The following is an 18,274-nucleotide window of genomic DNA, read 5'->3' as shown; positions in this document are numbered from 1 at the left end:
GCATCATGCTCCACCAACAGTCTCAGTACATTGTTATTAATTTTTCCCGCGAACTCAAAATCTAGGACGTAATAACTGCCATTTGTAATCGTGGATCCCAGTCCAGACGCAAAGTGTATCGGTAGATAGCCTTTTATATTAGGAACACTGATGCTTGCATCTTTTTCTAGTAGAAGGGATATTATTTGGGCACCAAACTCATCATTGAAACACGCAAAATGCGTTGGTAGGTTACCATACGAATCCGGAATATTTACTTCTGCGTCTTTAGCTAGAAGTAGATCTACTATGTCCACGTCACCTCTCTCACAAGCACAATGCAGCGGTAGTCTGCCAAAGTCATCTGGAGCATCTATTTTCATACCATACGCTATCAGTATTTTTAGTACATCAAGATATCCTTTTTGGCACGCAATATGAATCTCTAACTCATTATTAATTTTAGTACCATTCTCCAACAAAAAAATCATTGTATCTACGTGCCGATTTTGACATGCATTGCGCAAAAGAAATAGAGTTTTTCCATAAGGAAAATCTACCTTCGCACCATTCGCTACTAAAAGATTTACGAGATCTATTTTTCCAGACTTGATCGCATAATGTAGTGGCGAACAACCACTTGAATCAAGAACATTTAAATCTATATCAAAACATCTATTTTCGCAGGCATTATGCAAAGGTAGAAAATTATTCGCATCTGCAGTCTTATCAGTCTTAATTAGTAATTCGACAATATCTCCTGCTCCTTGCTCACACATGTAATGAATCGGTAACTTGCCATTTGTATCGGGAATATCGGTTTTTGCACTTTCTTTTATCAACAGTCTTACTGTATCTAAATTTCTACTCTTACAAGCGTAGTGTATGGGTAGTTCACCGTCTCGGTCTTTGTCATTTATTTTAGAGCCCCTTTTGATTAAAAATGAAACCGTTTCGCAGCTTTAAGAAACATATTTACCAGTATAATGTTCGGGCAATATTTCATACATATGGCAATAATTGTCACATGCGTAATGAATCGGTAATCGACCGTCTACATCTACGACATCGAACTTCGCGCCATTCGCGACCAAAAGCTCTACCACATCTACATCGCCATTTTGACACATATAGTGTATCGGAAATCTTACACTTTTGTCAGGTACATCTACTTTCGCCCCATTAGTTACCATTAGCTTCACCATTTCTACATCACCTTGTTCGCATATATAATGAATGGGCAAATGTCTTTTGCCATCCAGTACATTCAAATCTGCACCGTGTAACATTAACAGTTTTGCCAAAGCGAAATAGCCTTTCTCGCACATAAGATGTAGCGGCATCCAACCTCTTGGACTCGGAACATTTAATTCGGCACCTTTCGTTACCAAGAGTGTGATAAAATTTTTGTGTAAATTCTGACACGCATAATGTATTGGCAACCAACCTCCTCTGTCAAACACATTTATTTTCGCACCATTATCTAGCAAAACTTCTGTTGACCTTATTCTATTGTTTTTACAGGAATAATGGATAGGGAAAGAACCATTTGCGTCCGGAACATTTATGTCGCAATTAATACTGATGAGCGATTTTACTGTAAGCACATTTGCTTCAGCACATGCAATGTGGATTGCAAACCGCCCATTTGCATCAACAGCATCCCAATTAGAATTTTTTGCATTCAATAATTTGAGAGTCTTATGTAAGTTGTGCTTAGCAGCATAATGTGTTAGAAATTGACCTTTGGTGTTTGGAACATCGAGTTTAATTTCTACATTTAACAAAATATAAACAAAAATTTCATCTATTTCAAGAGAGCGAAGACCTATAGAGACTACACAAGGAAGATAACTATAAGATATTTTATCTGAGAAAAGTTTTTCTAAGATACGTTGCGATCTGTAATACATTGCCAGACTTAAAATACTGTCGAAATTAATGCTGTCAAATGCTTTTTTAAGTTCAGGAGAATGTTTAACGTAATCAAAAATTACAACAAAATCAAATCTGATCGCATAATATAAAATCACCTCTAAATATTTTTTATCGCAGTAACATGTATCGTAATATGGAATTAAAAAAGGAAAGAAAAGAAGCAATTTCTTGGTGCGAATGTCGACTGGTGCATTAATGCTATGAAAAATGTGTGATATTTGCCTAAAGTCCAAGTCATCTACCTGTCCTTTATTGGTATTAATTACCCATTGTCTGCGAAATTTGCCATTCCAAGTTATATGGTTTTTATTTTTAGGAAAAGCATAATTTTTACAGTGAGCACATGCCACCTCTAATATCTCACGACCTATATCATCTGTTTGTTTCAAATCTAATTCAGTGCATTCATCTAAAAGTATAGAATTTCTATACACAACTGCAACGAAACCTTTAGAATTGTTGAATAACATTAAGTCTAAAAAAAATCGGATATTATTGTAACGACCGTCAGACACGAATTTTTCATCCCGTGCCTTTGATGGATTAGTTTCAAAAAGATACAGAGCTGCAAAATATTCGCCATACGAGTTATGACTAAATTCAACCCCTCCATTACTTGCAAATTGACATATAAATCCCACAGCATCCCCCCTATTTTCTATTTCCTGCAAAAAACATTTTAACTGAATTTCGAAATCTACGTCAGTATTTGTCACAGAGATATCTTCTAAATAAAAACGAGCAGCTACAGTTTTATAGTACTTGATTTTAGCTTCCTTCTGGTTTTCAAATGTTTCAAACATGCCTTCTACAGATAAATCAAATTTACTTTTTTCTTGATAAAAAACTTTAAATTTTTCGTCTACGAAATGTTGATATAAATCGACCACCGTAAAAGCCGTGTCTAATAGACTTAAATATTTTTCTTTGTCTTTTAAAAACAACTCAGTCAGCATATAAATCTGTAGCGGAATGCCCAATATTTGATAATTTGGAAAAGACATGATATTTTTCTTAATTTTATTAAACGTTGTGGTTAAATCGTCTGCCGGGATTTGTAAACGTTCTTTAATGTAGTCGCGTTGTTCTTGGTCGTCGAATTGTGTTATATTCCGGGAAAAAGTACCTAACCTGTTTTCTAGTTTAGTTTTCAAATTGTTCCGGGAGGTTAACCACTGCCGTACGCCGCTTTTTACTAAAGTTTGCACCAAGGATAAAATCACTTCTAGAGTGTCATCTAAAACTTCATCCAGATCATCCCAAATTACTTGTATCTTATTTCGCTCCAGCATTGCTTTGAGTACTTGTTGGTCGATGTCGGAACACTTTTTTCTTATGTTGGTAAAAATATATTCCTTGAACTTTTCAGCGTCGGCTCCATTTTCTCTAAAATGCTTAAAGTGATTTCTGGCATAGATTAGGATCGTCCATTTTGCAGAGGAGGCGTTGCTTTTCAGACTCTTCATCTACGTGCTCTTCCCCATACCTGGTTCAGCACAGACAATGTTGACATCTTGCTCTCCACTATTAAAAAGTTGGGACTGGTGCAACGAATATATGTTAAATTCATCGTTCAAACGAAATCCTGCAAGTTCCTTGAAATGTTGACTTTGCGAATCATAATTTTCGCTTCGTATCCACTCCAAATATTGCTTGTTAAAGTAACGAAAATGGTGAACTTCCATTCTAGGAGTCTTCATTAATGCATCACTAAACTGTTTTAGCGAAATGTGTTTCTTGCATTTATAAATCTGTTGGGAATCAGAGGACTCCACCGCTTCTATTTCACCTATATTTGATATTTCTTTCAATTCTGTGTCCGGCAACAGATTTTCAAAATGTTGCAAGTCCGGCGCACTGCTGACAAGAACAACTCTTTTCTCACTATTACATTTTAAAAATTCGAAGTCTATTAAAATCTTCGACAGACTTCTTTCAACATGGCTAGGTGGTAAAACTTCTTTTTGGTTACCTATTGGCAGCTGACCTTCCAACATCTCGACCACTTTATCTGAAGTGATCAAAGAATCGATTTTTTCGCATTCTTCTAGTAAATGTCTCAAAGCAGTCTCCTTTTGTCCTTCTATAGAATACGTGAAAGTGGTCAGAATTTTTTCGTATAACTCCACTTGTTCTTTCAGATCGGACAATTTTTGGAACACATTCTGACCAAGTGTAGTTTTATTGTTCTCATCGACTGATTTTGTCGCAGCTTTCAACATGATGACATTTTTGCAGCCAATTTTAAATGTTCCGTAAACTTGTGGACATTCTTGTACAACCAAAGGACATTTTCCAAGCAACCACATCAACTTATTCACCTTTAACGGATCGTCCCTGTACAGATCTTCTTTGACTCGGAGCGTCTTCAGAAAAAGTAAATATTTGCCATTAATTTTCCCCGCTTCTGTTAAATCTTGTAACTCGTTGATGGTGTCCGACCAAAGGTGACTAATTTTTTCATAATTTCTTTCGTCGATAATGCTGAAGTCGAATTTTGAAACCACCTCTCTAAAGATCGTTTCTTTTTCGTTAACAGATCTCGTGGCATCAAATGATAGTGGTCTGACATGGGGTGACAAAACGCACAATGTAATAAAACGCGTCATCCAGCTTTTGTCCAGCTTCAGTTTGTTACCCGCTTTCATACTCCACTGGGTTATAAACTGTAAATACTGGTTGACGATGGATTCGTCACACATAAAATTTTTCTTCAACATTTCACGTAGATCATTGGCAAGTTGCGTAACATCGGCTTGATCCGTGTAGAGGTAGAACTTTTCGAAAAACGCATCATATTTACTTGAACCGTCTTGATTATTTTTAAGTGTGTGACAGCAAGAAATTTTTCCTGAAGTATTCAGTATTTTATTTTCTTCGCTCGGTACAAATTTTACTGAAAGTTGACCGAAATCGAACTCTTTTGCCTCGTCCATATTCAACGAAGTGTTGGTAAACAAAATCACCTTGACATCTTGTTTCAGCCTTGAACAATTATTAAAAGTGTCGTAATATTTCTGGATGCCAAAATTTTTCTTTCCCGTCTTTGCAGTCAGCTGAGCTCTTCCTAAAGGAGTTTTTTTGTCGACGTGTTTCAACTGTATTGCGTATGTTTCCGTACGATCTTTAAATACAATGTCAACCACAACGTCATCGAAATCCCCAAAGTCTTCGTCATTTGAAGATAAGTAAAAGTTTTCGACGTCGTCATCAAGCGTCAGTCTTAAGATTAAATGTGCCATATACAGATGCTCGTAATCCTTGCCCTTATCCGTTGTGCCGCCTCGTTTCTTAAACTTCTGAAAAATGAATTTAATTGAAATTGCAATTTTATTCAGGACCGATTGTCTATTAGTCAAAATGTAATAAAATGATTTTTTATTATTTATTAATTTAATGACTAAATCCCTTTGGGCACTTTTAAAAAAAATTCAAAATCTACCTCTTTTACCAAGTTTTTTTGAAATATTTTGTTCCAAACTTCAGAAATACGTTATAGGTACTTATAATAGTTTACTTTGTACTGTGCATATTCAAATTCGTGTTTCAGCATGTTAAAACAGAAACGTTTTTTCTTTCTAAAAAAGTTGATAAATTTACGTGCAGCTGGTCACGGAACTTATCAATTATTTAGCAAATATCAGTCTATTTTATTTTTCATAAGAAAACTGGATCGCATAGATAACGTTATATTTTTGGATTCTAATCTAATCTTATGATACTACTTTTTAAGACGTAGAATTGAAATATTATAGACTAAAAGTAAAAAATAATTAATTTCACTAACTTTTTCTCCACTTCGCGTTGATGTGGTCGATTTTCCCTGGTTTTCGGAATCCACATGATTTCTTAAGGCACTCATTTTGTGGGAAAGAACAGATTTGCGTCAACTGATAAACAATGATAAATATCAGAACAGGGAAATATATTAACAGGTGGTGTTAGTAAGGCTGATTTAATATACCTACGACCTTTCCTTTAATCTTTATACCACAAAGATAATAATTTTTAATTAACTTTGTTACAAAATTAAGAAATCTTTAGATAGCCACTTAGTGGCATAAATGTTATAGTCCTAAATTTTAATTATTAACTTACCGTTAAGTACTACCCACGAAACGACTTACGAACATTGTATCTAAACTTGAGAAGAAATAAACTTAATTGAACAATCGAACTATTCGTGTTACGAGACACGTATAAAAGTTCATTTTTAGAATTAAAAAAATAACTTTATCTTATCAGTTATCAGTTATCACTGTCGGTTTAATTCCAATAGTCAGCAACTGTCGATTTGGTCCTGATGGTGTTCCTGCGTATATAAGTGTTGATTCTGTTAGTTGTTTTTTGGTACCAATGTCTTATATTTTTAGTTTAATTGTAAGAAAACTTCAATATCTTAGTATTGGAAAAAATAAGAAATTTGTCCTGTTTTCAAATCAGGGGATAGAAACAACATAAAAAATAGCAGAAAATATGATATGTATCTTTCATAATAATTTTTGTAAGCAAAAACTAGAGAAGAATTAGTCGTTCACTACAACAAGTGAGAATTATTGTGTATATTTTAATTTTAATTTCTAGTGTGTGTAGCGTATCAATTCATGTGCTTTTTCCTTTTTGAGTTTTGTCAAGCATAATGTGCCACTGTCGACAATATGTTTGTTGGTAGAATAAATCATTATTATTATTACAATGCAACTAATATTATCCAAAAATTCCAAAAAATGGAACAAGCGAAAAATCGAAAAACTGGGAAATCTCAATTTGCGTTAGTTTGAATTTGGCGCCAATGTGCTTTGTTGTGATTGGTGGGGACGGGTTTGGAAGCTGATGTAGGTAGTCACGAATCCTCTCGGGTTTCTCTTCTTCAAGTTGATGGACGGAAGGAAAAATAATAAAATTTAATTTTAAACACATTTAGTGATTTTATTGAAACATCATGGTGCATTAAAAGCTACAAAAAAATCAAAAGCTTGGGCATTCTGCTGCAGTTCTTCAACGAACACTTGAACTGTAGATTAAAAGACCTTAATGATAAATTTAGGATTGCATAATGTAGGGAATTATTGATCCTTGCTACAAGTTTCCAAAAAATCAACTATTTTACGAGGATTGCAATACTTAAGTGCATATTCGCGCGCCAACCACCCGTTCTTATCTGGAATATTTGTATCTGCACCATGTGCTACTAGTAATTTTACTTTATTTAAAGTACCTTGCTCACAAGCTAGATGTATAGGCAACACTCCATCTATGTCGCCCACATTCACACACGCACCGTTTTTAATTAAAAACGATACAACATCATCATTATAAGAAGAGTTGCTACAAGCGTAATGAATCGGTAACCGTCCATGTGCATCAGAAGCATTTACACTCACGCCATTCTTTACTAGTAATTCTACCAAATCCATTTCATCACATTTGCACACGGAATGAATCGGCAGCAGACCATTTGTGTCTGGAATGTCTAAATGGGCATCATGCTCCAGCAAAAATTTCACTGCCTTGTTACACACTTGCGACCAATTTCGCATAAACCAAAGCAATAGTTTGTCATTTTTCAAATCTGAAAGTATCCTGTCATTTGGTTCGCACGCAAAGTGTATCGGTAGATGGCCTTTTGCGTTAGGAACATTGACATCAGCATGTTTCTCTAGTAGAAGTGACATTATTTGAAGACCAAAATCGCGATTGAGACACGCATAATGCATCGGTAGATTACCATGTGAATCCGGCATATTTACTTTTGCATCTTCATCTAGAAGGAGATTTAGTATTTCCACGTCACCAGTGAAACAAGCACGATGCAAAGGCAGTACACCAGATGCATCTGGAGTATTTTTTTTCTCACTATATGCTATCAGTATTTTTAATACTTCGACATACCCTTTTTGGCAAGCGTAATGCATCGGCAACTGACTATCTTTGTAAGGAACATCCATTTTAGCACCATTCTCCAACAAAAAGCTAATTGCATCTAAATGTTTCTTTTTACAAGCATTCTGTAACAGCAATGGAGTTTTGTCATTAGGAAAATTGACCTTCGCACCATTCGTCACCAAAAGATTTACGAGATCTAATTTTCCAGTAGCAATCGCATAATCTAGTGGCAACCAACCATTTGAATCAAGAACATTTAAATCTGCACCTTTTGCTATTAATAACTTCAGGAGGTTTATGTTTCCTTGTTTACACACGGGATATATTAATAACTGAACGTACTTGTCTAAAGCATCTATATCAGCACCACTAATAACTAGAAATTCGATTATACCGATATGTATATTTTCACAAGCGTAATGTAAGGGTAAAATACCATTTGCATCCACAACATCTGTTTTCGCCCCATTTTTTACTACGAGCTTCAACATCTTTTTATTGCCCCTTTTGCAAATATGATGTACTGGAAGCTGCCCATTGGAATCAGGGACATTTATCTTTGCACCATTATCTATCAAAACTTGTACTAACTGTGTTTTGTGATGTTTACAGGCATAGTGGATAGGGCAGCAACCATTTGCGTCCGGAATATTTATATCGCAACCAAAACTGATTAGTAATTTTAGTGTGACCACATTTCCTTCGAAACAAGCATTGTGGATTGCAAACCGACCATTTGAATCAAAAACATCCCATTTAGCATTTTTTGCATTTAACAATGTGAGCGTCTTGTGCAAGTTGTGCGTGGTAGCATAGTGTGTTAGAAACTGACCTTTGGAATTTGGAATATCTAATCTGATTTCTACATTTAACAAAATATAAACGAATATTTCGTCTATCACAAGAGAATCAGGACCTAGAGAGTTTATGGAAGGAATTTCGCGATAAGATCGGTCATTTAAGAAAAGTTGTTCTAGGATACGTTGGGATCTGTAATACATTGCCAGGCTTAAAATGCTGGCGAAATTGATGCTATCAAATGCTTCCTTCAATTTAGGAGAATGGTTAACGTAGTCAAAAATCACCACAAAATCAAATCTGATGGCATAATAGACAATCAGTGTTAGATAATTTTTATCGAGGGAATACTTTTCGTAATCTGGAATTAAAAAAGGAAAGAATAGCAGTAATTTTTTGGTACGAATGTCGATTGACGTATTAATTTCATCAAAAGGATCTGATATTTGCATATAGTGTAATACACCTATGTCTCCATTATAAATTACCCAGTCTCTGTCGAAATTGCCATCTTTAATTATACGTGTTGCACAAGTATAATTTTTGATACGAGCACATGCCACTTCTAATATATCGCGACCGATCAAATCTTTTTGGTCCAAATCTAGATCAGTGCATTCATCTAAAAGTATAGGGTTCTTGTATACTACAGCGATAAAACCTTTAGAATTTTTGCATAGCATTAAATCTAAAAAAAATCGGATATTATCGAAGTGACCGTCAGAGATGAATTTGTTATCGCGTACTACCGATGGGTCAATGTCAAAAAGATACATAGCTGCGAAATATTCGCCATACGAGTTGTGACTAAATTCAACACCTCCATTACTTGCAACTCTACATATAAACCCTACAGCATCTCCCTTATTTTCTATCGTTTCCAAAAAACTTTGTAATTGATGTTTGTAGTTTGCATCGATTATTGTCACAGAGAGATTGTCTAAGTAACAACGAGCAGCTACAGTTTTGTAACACTTGAGTTTAGTTTCCTTTTCGTCTTCAAATTGTTGAAATATATGCTCCACAGATAAATCAAGTTTACTCTTTTCTTGATAAAAAACTTTAAATTTTTCGTCTACGAAATGTCGATATAAATCGAGCACGGTAAAAACGCTATCTAATAAATTCAAATATTTTTCCTTGTCTTTTAAAAACAATTCAGTCAGCATATAAATCTGCAGAGGAATGCCCAATATTTCGTAATTTGGAAAAGACATAAGATTTTTCTTAATTTTAATAAACGTCGCGGTTAAATCGTCCGCCGGAATTTCCAAACGTTCTTTCAGATATTTTCGTTGTTCTTCGTCGTCGAATTGTTTTATATTTCGCGAAAAACTACCTAACCTGTTTTCCAGTTTAGTTTTCAAGTTGTTCCGTGATGTTAACCATTGTTGTACCCCGCTTTGTGCTAAAGTCTGTACTAAAGTTAAAATCGCTTCTAGAGTGGCATCTGTAACTTCGTCCAGACCATCCCAAATTACTTGTATGTTATTTCGCTCCAGCATTGCTTTGAATACTTGTTGGTCGATGTTGGAGCACTTTTTTCTAACGTTGGTAAAAATATATTCCTTGAACTTTTCAACGTCGGCCCCATTTTCTCTAAAGTGAGTAAAGTGATTTCTGGCATAGATTACGATCGTCCATGTTGCAGAAGAAGTGTTAGTTTTTAAGCTCTTCATCAACGTGCTTTTCCCCATACCTGGTTCAGCACAGATAATGTTGATATCTTGCTCTCCACTGTTAAAAAGTTGAGACTGGTGCAACGTATACACGTTGAATTCATCGTTCAAACGAAATTTTTTGAGTTCGTTAAAGCGTTGTCCTTGTGAATGTTCACTTCTTATCCACTCCAAATACTGATTGTTAAAATAGCGGCAGTGGTGAACTTCAACTTCTGGATTCTTGTTGAAAACAGTATTGAATTGTTTTAGTGAAAAGTGGTTCTTGCTTATATAAATATCTCCACGGTAGAAGCGCTTCATCCTTTCTCTTTCTATATTTGATATTTCTTTTATTTCTATATCGGGTAGCAGTTTCTTGAAACTTTTAAAATCCACAACACCACTAACAAAAATAACCTTTTTTTTTAAATTACGTTTCAAAAATTCCAAGTTTATTAAAATCTTTGTCAGATTTCTTTCGATATGACTAGGTGGTAGAACTTCTTTCTGGTCACCTATCGCCAACGGACCTTCTAGCATTTCCACCAGTTTATCTAAAGTGATAACAGATTCGATTTCGTCGCAGGCTTGCAATAGATACGTCAAAGCAGTCTCCTTTTGTCCCTCAATAGAATAGGTGAAAGTCCTCCGAAGTTTTTGGTACAGCATCACTTCTTTTTTCAAATCGGACAGTCTTTCAAACACTTTTTGACTACTTCTAGTTTTACACTTCTCGTCAACTGGTTTTGTTGCTTTCAGTAGGATTAGATTTTCGCAGCAAAATTTAAATGTTCGGTAAACTTGTGGACATTCTTGAACAACCAGAGGACACTTGTCCAGCAGCCACATCAACTTATTCACCTTTGACGGATCTGCGTTGAACAGATCTTTGACTTCGAGCTTCTCTAGGCAAAGGAAATATTTACCATTAATTTTCGTCACTTCTGTTAAATCTTGTAATTCATTAATGGTGTTTGACCATAGGTGACTAATCCTCTCGTAATTTCTGTCATCAATACTGGTGATGTCGAATTTTGAAATTACGTCTCTAAGGATCGACTCTTTTTTGTTGACAGATTTCGTGGAGTCAAATGACAATGGTCTGATATGGGGTGATAAAACACACAAAGCAATTAAACGCTTCATCCATGTTTTATATAGTTTCAGTTTTCTTCCATTTGTCATACTCCACTGGGTTATAAAGTGTACGTACTGATTGCAGACGAATTCATCACACATAAAATTTTTCTTGAAGATTTCACGTACATCCTTGACAAGCTGCCTAACATCTGCTTGATCCGTATAGACATAAAAATTTTCGAAAAACTGATCATATTCACTTGAGTTTGTTTGAGTTTTGTTGATTGTGTGACAGCAAAGTTTTCTTGACGACGAAGTCAACAATTTACTTACTTCGCTTGGAATAAAGTCTACAGTCAGTTGATGGAAATCTAACTGTTTTACATCACTACTATTTAACGAAGTATTGGTGAATAAAATCATCTTAACATTTTGTTGCAGTTTTAAATGTTTACTGAAAGTGTCATAATATTTCTCGATGCTAAAATTTCTCTTCCCTGTCTTGGCGGTCAGCTGAGCTCTTCCTAAAGTAGTTTTCCTCTCGATGTGTTTCAACTGTATTGCATATGTTTCCGTACGATTTTTCAATACAATTTCAACCACAACGTCGTCGAAATCCCCAAATTCTTCGTCATTCGACGATAAATAAAAATTTTCGACATCATCATCAAGGGTCAGTTTTAAGATTAAATGTGCCAGATACAGATGCTCGTAATCCCTGCCCTTATCTGTTGTGCCGCCTCGTTTCTTAAACTTCTGAAAAATGAATTTAACTAAACTTACAATTTATAAAATAATTTGAATTTTACTTTTTCTTCACTTCGAGTTGACACAGTAGATTCTCCCGGCTTTTCGGAATCCACATGATTTTTTAAGGCACTCATTTTTTGACTCAGAACAGATTCGTGTCAACCGATGTAGACTAATGAACAAAGATAAATATCAGAAAAGGGAAGTATTTTAATAGTGTTGATAATGATAACTCTGACTTTATTTACAACTTCACAATTATAATAATTAACTTACCATTACCGGTAAACCCGACTTAGAAGCATTGTATCTAAACTTGAAAAGAAATAAGAGACTAAATATTTTACTGAACGAGACACGTATGCATATAAACTTTTATATATTAACAAATAAGTTTATCTTATCATTATCACTTATCGAGCTGTTGGTTTAATTCCAATAATCAGCAACTTTCGATACGCACACTGGATTTCCCGGACAAGTCAGGTAAAGACTTCACAAGGCACACTAATTTCATGATTTATCAATCAACGATTAATACACACGAACAAAATCTTCATTTATTTATTTAAAATATTTTAGTGGCACTTTAACAACAATGCAGTGGTGTTTACAACAGTAACAGATGGCAGTGGAATTATCGATGAAGATGACTAGGAGAAACGTCGCATACGGCAGTCTTCCCGTTGTTGGGAATCCATTCCAGGAAGTAGCTGCTGTTGTTGTTCTGCATGTTGAGCATCTGTTCTTCTAGAAGAAGAAGAAAAGCTCAACATCCAGAACAAGAACAGCAGCTTTGTGGAATGGATTCCCCACAATGTGAAGACAGTCGTGGCGAACTTCTACATCTAGATAGGAGTAGTAACAGTGTCCAGAGCTAGCTTCTTACAGGAAATTCATTCCAGGGGACATCTAGCTTAGTATGGCAAAAATCAGGAATTTCCCACCCTCTGTATTACTCAAGTAGATTCTGACATCATCAAGTGTCACTTTTAAAATTAAATTGCCTGAAAAAATGAATTTAACTCAACACTATTCAGATTGATACAATATTAAATAGTAGCCCTTTTTATCGTTAGATTTCGGGATCACAGAAAAGCACCGACTATAATTCACCATGCTGTATATTTGTCCCATTACATAGATGTTCGGAAAACCGAATTAAATTCAATGAATAAAATTGTGCTTGAAAAACATTTAGTTTTACTCTACATTTTAAACTTTTATTTGGTAAAAGGAATATTTTTAAATCGTTTTGATTTAGACCTTTTTTCAATTTTCTTCGGTTTTGACCAAATTTCGAATGTTTAAAAAAAGAAGGTAACACACATATGAACGAGTTGTGCTTGCTTACCTTTCTCGGGTTGCTCATGTTGTTAGAGTAACTTTAAAACACGGCTTGATTGTAAGTTGGATTTAAACACGCTGAGGCGTACTTTAAATAAGCAAAATAAGGTAGCAATAAAAAAATATCTTTAATCCTCGATTAATTTAATACATGATTAAAATGTGGAATATGTGCCAGTGATTGGTTAAAACATGCACCTTAAGGGCTTAATCTAATCTAAAGGGTTATTGGGAATTAAGTTAAATTAGAAACATTTCCCGTGATAAATTAATTGTCGCTTTTGTTTGAATTTTTTGTATTTATAATTCCATTTTTCAGATAAGATATAACACGATCCCCAACGAAAATCTTGTTATCCAGAAAATCGTTTGTTTTTAATATTTCGTTTTCCTCATTTTTAAGAATTTGTTAATTCAAAATCTGTATTTTTCCAAAATGATGATGGCAACTAAATAACAAACTGAATATTTCGATGTACATATTTGCTCCCTTTTGTATTAAATAATCCCGAAAATGTTGATTTTGTCACCAAGCGACTGTCGAAAATCCCTAAACGAAAATAATTTTTTTAGAATATATTTTTAAAATTTATCTAAAATGCAAAGTAGACAGAAAATAGTGTATTATATGGCATTAATTATCGCATTCCCTGCGCTTATGTGCTAATTCTTGCCGTAATACCTTGCATTATAAACTAATATAATAATACACTGTTTTTAAATTCTAATCTAATCTAATTTAAAGAGCTATTTATTGAAGACGTAGAAATATTGAAAAAATAATTAATGTGAACGATAATTGTAACTGCATTTTTCTCCAGCCCTTCTGAACCCACATGGTGCTTTAAGGTACTCATTTTCAGAGAGAACAGATTTTTGCGAACTAATGTAAATTCCTAATTAAGAGAGATAAATATTAGGAAAGTTTTAAAAGAAGGTTTTGCCTTTTCTGTCTTGGTATTTATCGACACAAATTGGAATGACGAAAAATTGCGAAATCAAAGAATTGGAAACTTGTAGCACGGAAAAAAAAGAGAAATTGAAAAGCCGAAAAGTCGAAAAATCGAAACATCAAGATATAAAAAATGAAACATTGGAAGTTCGAAACGTTAAGAGATCGAGAAATAAAAAAGTCGAGAAGTCAAAAAATAGAAAAATTGAAAAATCGAAATAGGCCGAAATCGAAAATGTAGTTCAAAATTGGAAAAATAAAAAATTTAAAATTACGAAAATATCGTTAACTAAAATAAATAAAAAAATAATTCGAAAACTGAAAACTGAAAAATCGAAAAATCGAAAAATATGTAGAACAAAAATTGAAAAATCGAAAAATTTTAAATTCTGAAACTGAAAAATCGAAATAGTGACAAATCGAGAAATGGGAAAATAAAAAAATTCGTTAATTGAGAAATTCAGAAATCGAAAGATTGAAAATTTAGAAATGGGAAAAGTTGAAAAATTGTACAATAGAAAATTGGAAAGTAGGAAAATTAAAAAATTCAAAAATTGAAGAATTGGAAAATTGAAAAATTGAAAAATTGAAAAATTGGAAAATTGAAAAATTGAAAAATCGAAAAATTGAAGATAAGAAAATTTGAAAAATCGAGACATTGAAAAATTGAGTAATCAAAAATTTGGAAAATTGAAAAATCGAAAAATTGTAACTTTGTAATTGCAGACATTTTTTTCAAAAATCTTGAAATATGGGATAAAAATTCATAACGGATTGATAAATCATAACACGACCATATTTATTTTTAACATTTAAATAACATTTATTCGATCAAATTTTTGAAGGCATGAACGGATAAATTTTTATGAACGATTTATCATGCTTATGATAAATTAAAAAATCATTTAAAGGATTTTAGATTATTTATAGTTTCAAAGCTAAATTGCAAAATGTTGTTATAAAATTTTGATTTTTTTTCTTTCAAAAATTTACAGGTCTAGGGTAAAAACTCAACACAGATTCATAAACCATATGTGCAGGACTTTCTTATTTTATACAACTTAGAGAATGTTTATTAATGTAAATTTTAGAGATGACGTGATCCTATTTTTGGTGGAGATGACTAGCCAAAAAAATGAATGATGAATAATACCTACCACACGACGTTTAATTTTGTAGTTCGTGCATTGGTGATATTGAAACCCATAAATAATAAAGAATAAATGTTGAATAAACAGGGTTTTATTTATCTTTAAAAAATTTTTTTTGTTGTAATGACAACTTTATGGGACAGCAGTATAGCACAATTTGAGATTTATAATGAATAATAATGATATAATTGCAATACTAGTCTACTACAAAATACTGTGTATATTCACAATCAGTTAGTAATTATAGTGTTTCTAACCCCCTAAAGGTTGGAAAATGAGCAATTCCGCGGATACATTTTTCGACGAAACGAAACCATTTCCGACCTGTGGGGTGTCACTGTTAATTTAATAAAATGTCAAGTCTGCAGCGCCTAAGAAGTATTAATATTTTACCGAAATAAACCATAACCATAATATTACGGAGGTGGATTTTGTTTATGATTGTTATAATGTTACAAACATCGAAAAAGTACTATTCCTGTCTACAGGAATGGAATATTTTCGCCTCGGTATGTAATATACTATAATCTACTTATCTGTTACGGTTATAATAATAGTATTTCCAGTTTTATAGTATGAAATCGTGTGGCTCCCACCAGTTGAAAAACCCGCTGCGGCGCTGATGGCAAACTTCTGGTTAATTCTAAACCAGGTGCTTGACTTGTCGCCAAACCAAAAAGTCATAGTGAAAGGAGAGTTCGATGCGTAATAGTTCACTTCAATTCTCTTTTCAACAAATTTTCCTGCAGAAATTGCCTGATTCTGGAACCTCTGTATTGGACCATTCCCTTTCTCAAAATCGAAACTGTCTACGCCAGTCACAACGGTTGTTATGATGTCTTGTTTTGACAAATTTTGAATCATCAGATGAGTTTCTTGGCTCCGAGCAGAGACCGAGGCGAAAAACAGACCGAAGAAAAGGCAAAAAAATATCGGTTGCATTTTGACTAAAAAAGAAAAAAATCATAAACATAATAGGAAAAAATAATCGTCGTTTGAACTTACGTTTTGTGTGGAGCACTAGCACTTTTGAGATACCTTCTGAACTGGCATATCGCTGCGTGGTTATATATAGTATTTAAATATGTGGCAATTTCTTATAATAATAATTGTGACATTAATAAATAATACTAAATAAACAGACCTTTATTTGCTGCAGGTATTACACAGCTATAGAAATAGTATTTTATTACAGGTATTTCATAAGGGGATTATTGTGGCACGAGTGAGTCAAATCAACATTTACGTGATCATTTAACACAAAAGGAAGCAAATAGATGCAAATATTCTGTTGGGCTAGTTATTATTAACAATGTACACTGGTTTCAACTTTCGACCACCTTAGTAGGAGTATCCTTCTATTCTTGATTAAAAATATGAATAGGATAAGAGATTAATCGATTGTCAGTGATCCCCCTTTTCTCTGACAGAAAACACACAGACAATTATAGTCTTTGCCATTTCTATTGAAACACCACTTGTTAATCGATTTTGACAACGTTCATATTCAGACAATTTTCTAACTAAAAGCCGTTTTCAATCAACCGAAAGCTGTTACCAATTGCTAAATTTTAAGCAAAATCAACAAGTGGTGTTTCAACAGAAATAGCAACGACAATACTTTCACAAAATTTACATTTTAACGAATCAAAAATTGTCAAAATTCAAAAACTGTTAATCAGAGCAGGTACTTCTTTTGTTTCGTTCTTCCAGAATCTACATTTCACCCAGGAAATGATCTTCGTACGATTTGGAATTGTCATGAGTCATAACTAAACATGGAAATGTTCGAATCTGGAATCGTTGCGTTTAGTTAGACAAGTGTTGCAAAATGGTATAAAATAGGTTATTATTTCATATAATTTCGCCATTGATAAGAGTTTCAATACTTGGGTTGCTGAAATGTTTTCGTAATCGCTGATCATATTGGCAACCTAGCTCGGAAGCTTATAAGTGTCTTGGTTTTATTATTCGATCGAGTGGTTGTTTCAAGAACATAGACACTCTCAAAGCCTTATACTTTGCTTTCGTGAGGTCGAAGTTGGAATATGCAAGCATCGTGTGGGTCCCTTCTGCTCAAAGCCACACTTTAGCTCTCTAAAAAATCCAGAGGCGTTTTCTAAAATTTTTGGCGTTCAAGGTTGATGGTAAGTATCCTGTGAGAGGGACACCTTATTCGGATCTTTTACAAAAATTTAATTCCGTTGACTTGAAAGCGAGACGTGATAAAGCCTCACTTTTCTTTTTTGAGAAAATCATTTGACTGTCCATCGATTCTGGGTCAACTTTGCTTTGGTAGACCTTCCGCTAGCTTTCAACATCTTTAGGGGGTAGCAGTAATTATAGCTGTTGATTAGTCGGACAACTGTTCAAATTGTAGGTACTTTTTCATGTATTTTTCCATCTGTTTGTTGATCTATAAATGGGCTAAACGCCTGTTGATCAACTAATCAATAATAATAATAATATAAAGAGCATGTCTGTTTTTTCAGAATTCGAAAACATTTTAAAGCAAACGACAATTGAAAATATTTGGCTGACAGAAATAATTTGTCATAATTTTGATTCTGATCATTGCTTCTATGCGTTCATTATTATTTAAAAATAAAAATTGATCAAAGCTGTTTATGAAACGTAAACGAAATATTCAGGCGTGAACAGATAAAATGAACACCTAGTATACTGGATATTCGCGTGGTGTTATGTGCCAGTTTCGAAATAGGGTGCCCGTG

The 18,274-nt window shown here is 33.9% G+C and overlaps 3 protein-coding genes and 2 long non-coding RNA genes across 9 annotated transcripts in view; 1 reads left to right on the top strand and 4 right to left on the bottom strand.

The window, feature by feature from the left end:
* LOC135138396 (ly6/PLAUR domain-containing protein 6B-like) overlaps window positions 1–18,274 on the top strand; it is a 432,620-nt gene that overhangs the window by 141,328 nt on the left and 273,018 nt on the right. The window lies entirely within an intron of this gene.
* Window positions 3,384–6,115, bottom strand: LOC135138051 (uncharacterized). Of its 3 annotated transcripts, none has more exons than XM_064067889.1 (3): window positions 6,016–6,115; window positions 5,701–5,807; window positions 3,384–5,213 (listed from the first exon to the last, which is right to left on the bottom strand). In XM_064067889.1, the coding sequence occupies exons 2-3, from the start codon at window positions 5,758–5,760 to the stop codon at window positions 3,384–3,386; spliced, it is 1,890 nt and encodes a 629-aa protein (XP_063923959.1). In that variant the 5' UTR covers window positions 5,761–5,807; window positions 6,016–6,115. The 3 variants fall into 3 exon arrangements, with proteins under 3 accessions (XP_063923959.1, XP_063923958.1, XP_063923961.1); XM_064067888.1 differs by having other exon boundaries at window positions 3,384–5,216; window positions 5,705–5,807; XM_064067891.1 differs by lacking the exon at window positions 5,701–5,807 and having other exon boundaries at window positions 3,384–5,216.
* LOC135138239 (uncharacterized) lies at window positions 6,821–12,454 on the bottom strand. Of its 2 annotated transcripts, XM_064068164.1 has the most exons (3): window positions 12,369–12,454; window positions 12,152–12,264; window positions 6,821–12,098 (listed from the first exon to the last, which is right to left on the bottom strand). In XM_064068164.1, exons 2-3 carry the CDS (start codon window positions 12,224–12,226, stop codon window positions 6,984–6,986), a joined length of 5,190 nt encoding a protein of 1,729 aa, XP_063924234.1. In that variant the 5' UTR covers window positions 12,227–12,264; window positions 12,369–12,454; the 3' UTR covers window positions 6,821–6,983. The 2 variants fall into 2 exon arrangements, with proteins under 2 accessions (XP_063924234.1, XP_063924235.1); XM_064068165.1 differs by lacking the exon at window positions 12,152–12,264 and having other exon boundaries at window positions 12,369–12,412.
* On the bottom strand, window positions 12,643–14,498 carry LOC135138344 (uncharacterized). Its single transcript, XR_010282029.1, has 2 exons — window positions 13,447–14,498; window positions 12,643–13,099 (listed from the first exon to the last, which is right to left on the bottom strand). It is a non-coding gene; the product is annotated as an uncharacterized LOC135138344 (long non-coding RNA).
* On the bottom strand, window positions 15,616–18,095 carry LOC135138188 (uncharacterized). The gene is made up of 2 exons (XR_010282002.1): window positions 16,548–18,095; window positions 15,616–16,489 (listed from the first exon to the last, which is right to left on the bottom strand). It is a non-coding gene; the product is annotated as an uncharacterized LOC135138188 (long non-coding RNA).

Source organism: Zophobas morio, unplaced genomic scaffold (assembly GCF_036711695.1).
Source record: "Zophobas morio isolate AGI-343-1 ecotype UQ-CSIRO unplaced genomic scaffold, CSIRO_AGI_Zmor_V1 ptg000030l, whole genome shotgun sequence".
In the NCBI taxonomy this organism is placed as follows: Eukaryota; Metazoa; Arthropoda; class Insecta; order Coleoptera; family Tenebrionidae; genus Zophobas; species Zophobas morio.
Note: the sequence above shows the minus strand (reverse complement) of the source record. Positions and strands in the feature narration are given on the sequence as shown.

What these genes read in the sequence shown, in the direction of transcription:
- LOC135138051 (XM_064067888.1), bottom strand. Translation starts at nt 5,779, where the DNA reads ATGAGTGCCTTAAGAAATCATGTGGATTCCGAAAACCAGGGAAAATCG. An exon ending in CAACGCGAAGTGGAGAAAAA is followed by an intron (nt 5,217 to 5,704) that starts GTTAGTGAAATT and finishes TTCATTTTTCAG; the next exon opens with AAGTTTAAGAAACGAGGCGG.
- LOC135138239 (XM_064068164.1), bottom strand. Translation starts at nt 12,226, where the DNA reads ATGAGTGCCTTAAAAAATCATGTGGATTCCGAAAAGCCGGGAGAATCT. An exon ending in CAACTCGAAGTGAAGAAAAA is followed by an intron (nt 12,099 to 12,151) that starts GTAAAATTCAAA and finishes TTCATTTTTCAG; the next exon opens with AAGTTTAAGAAACGAGGCGG.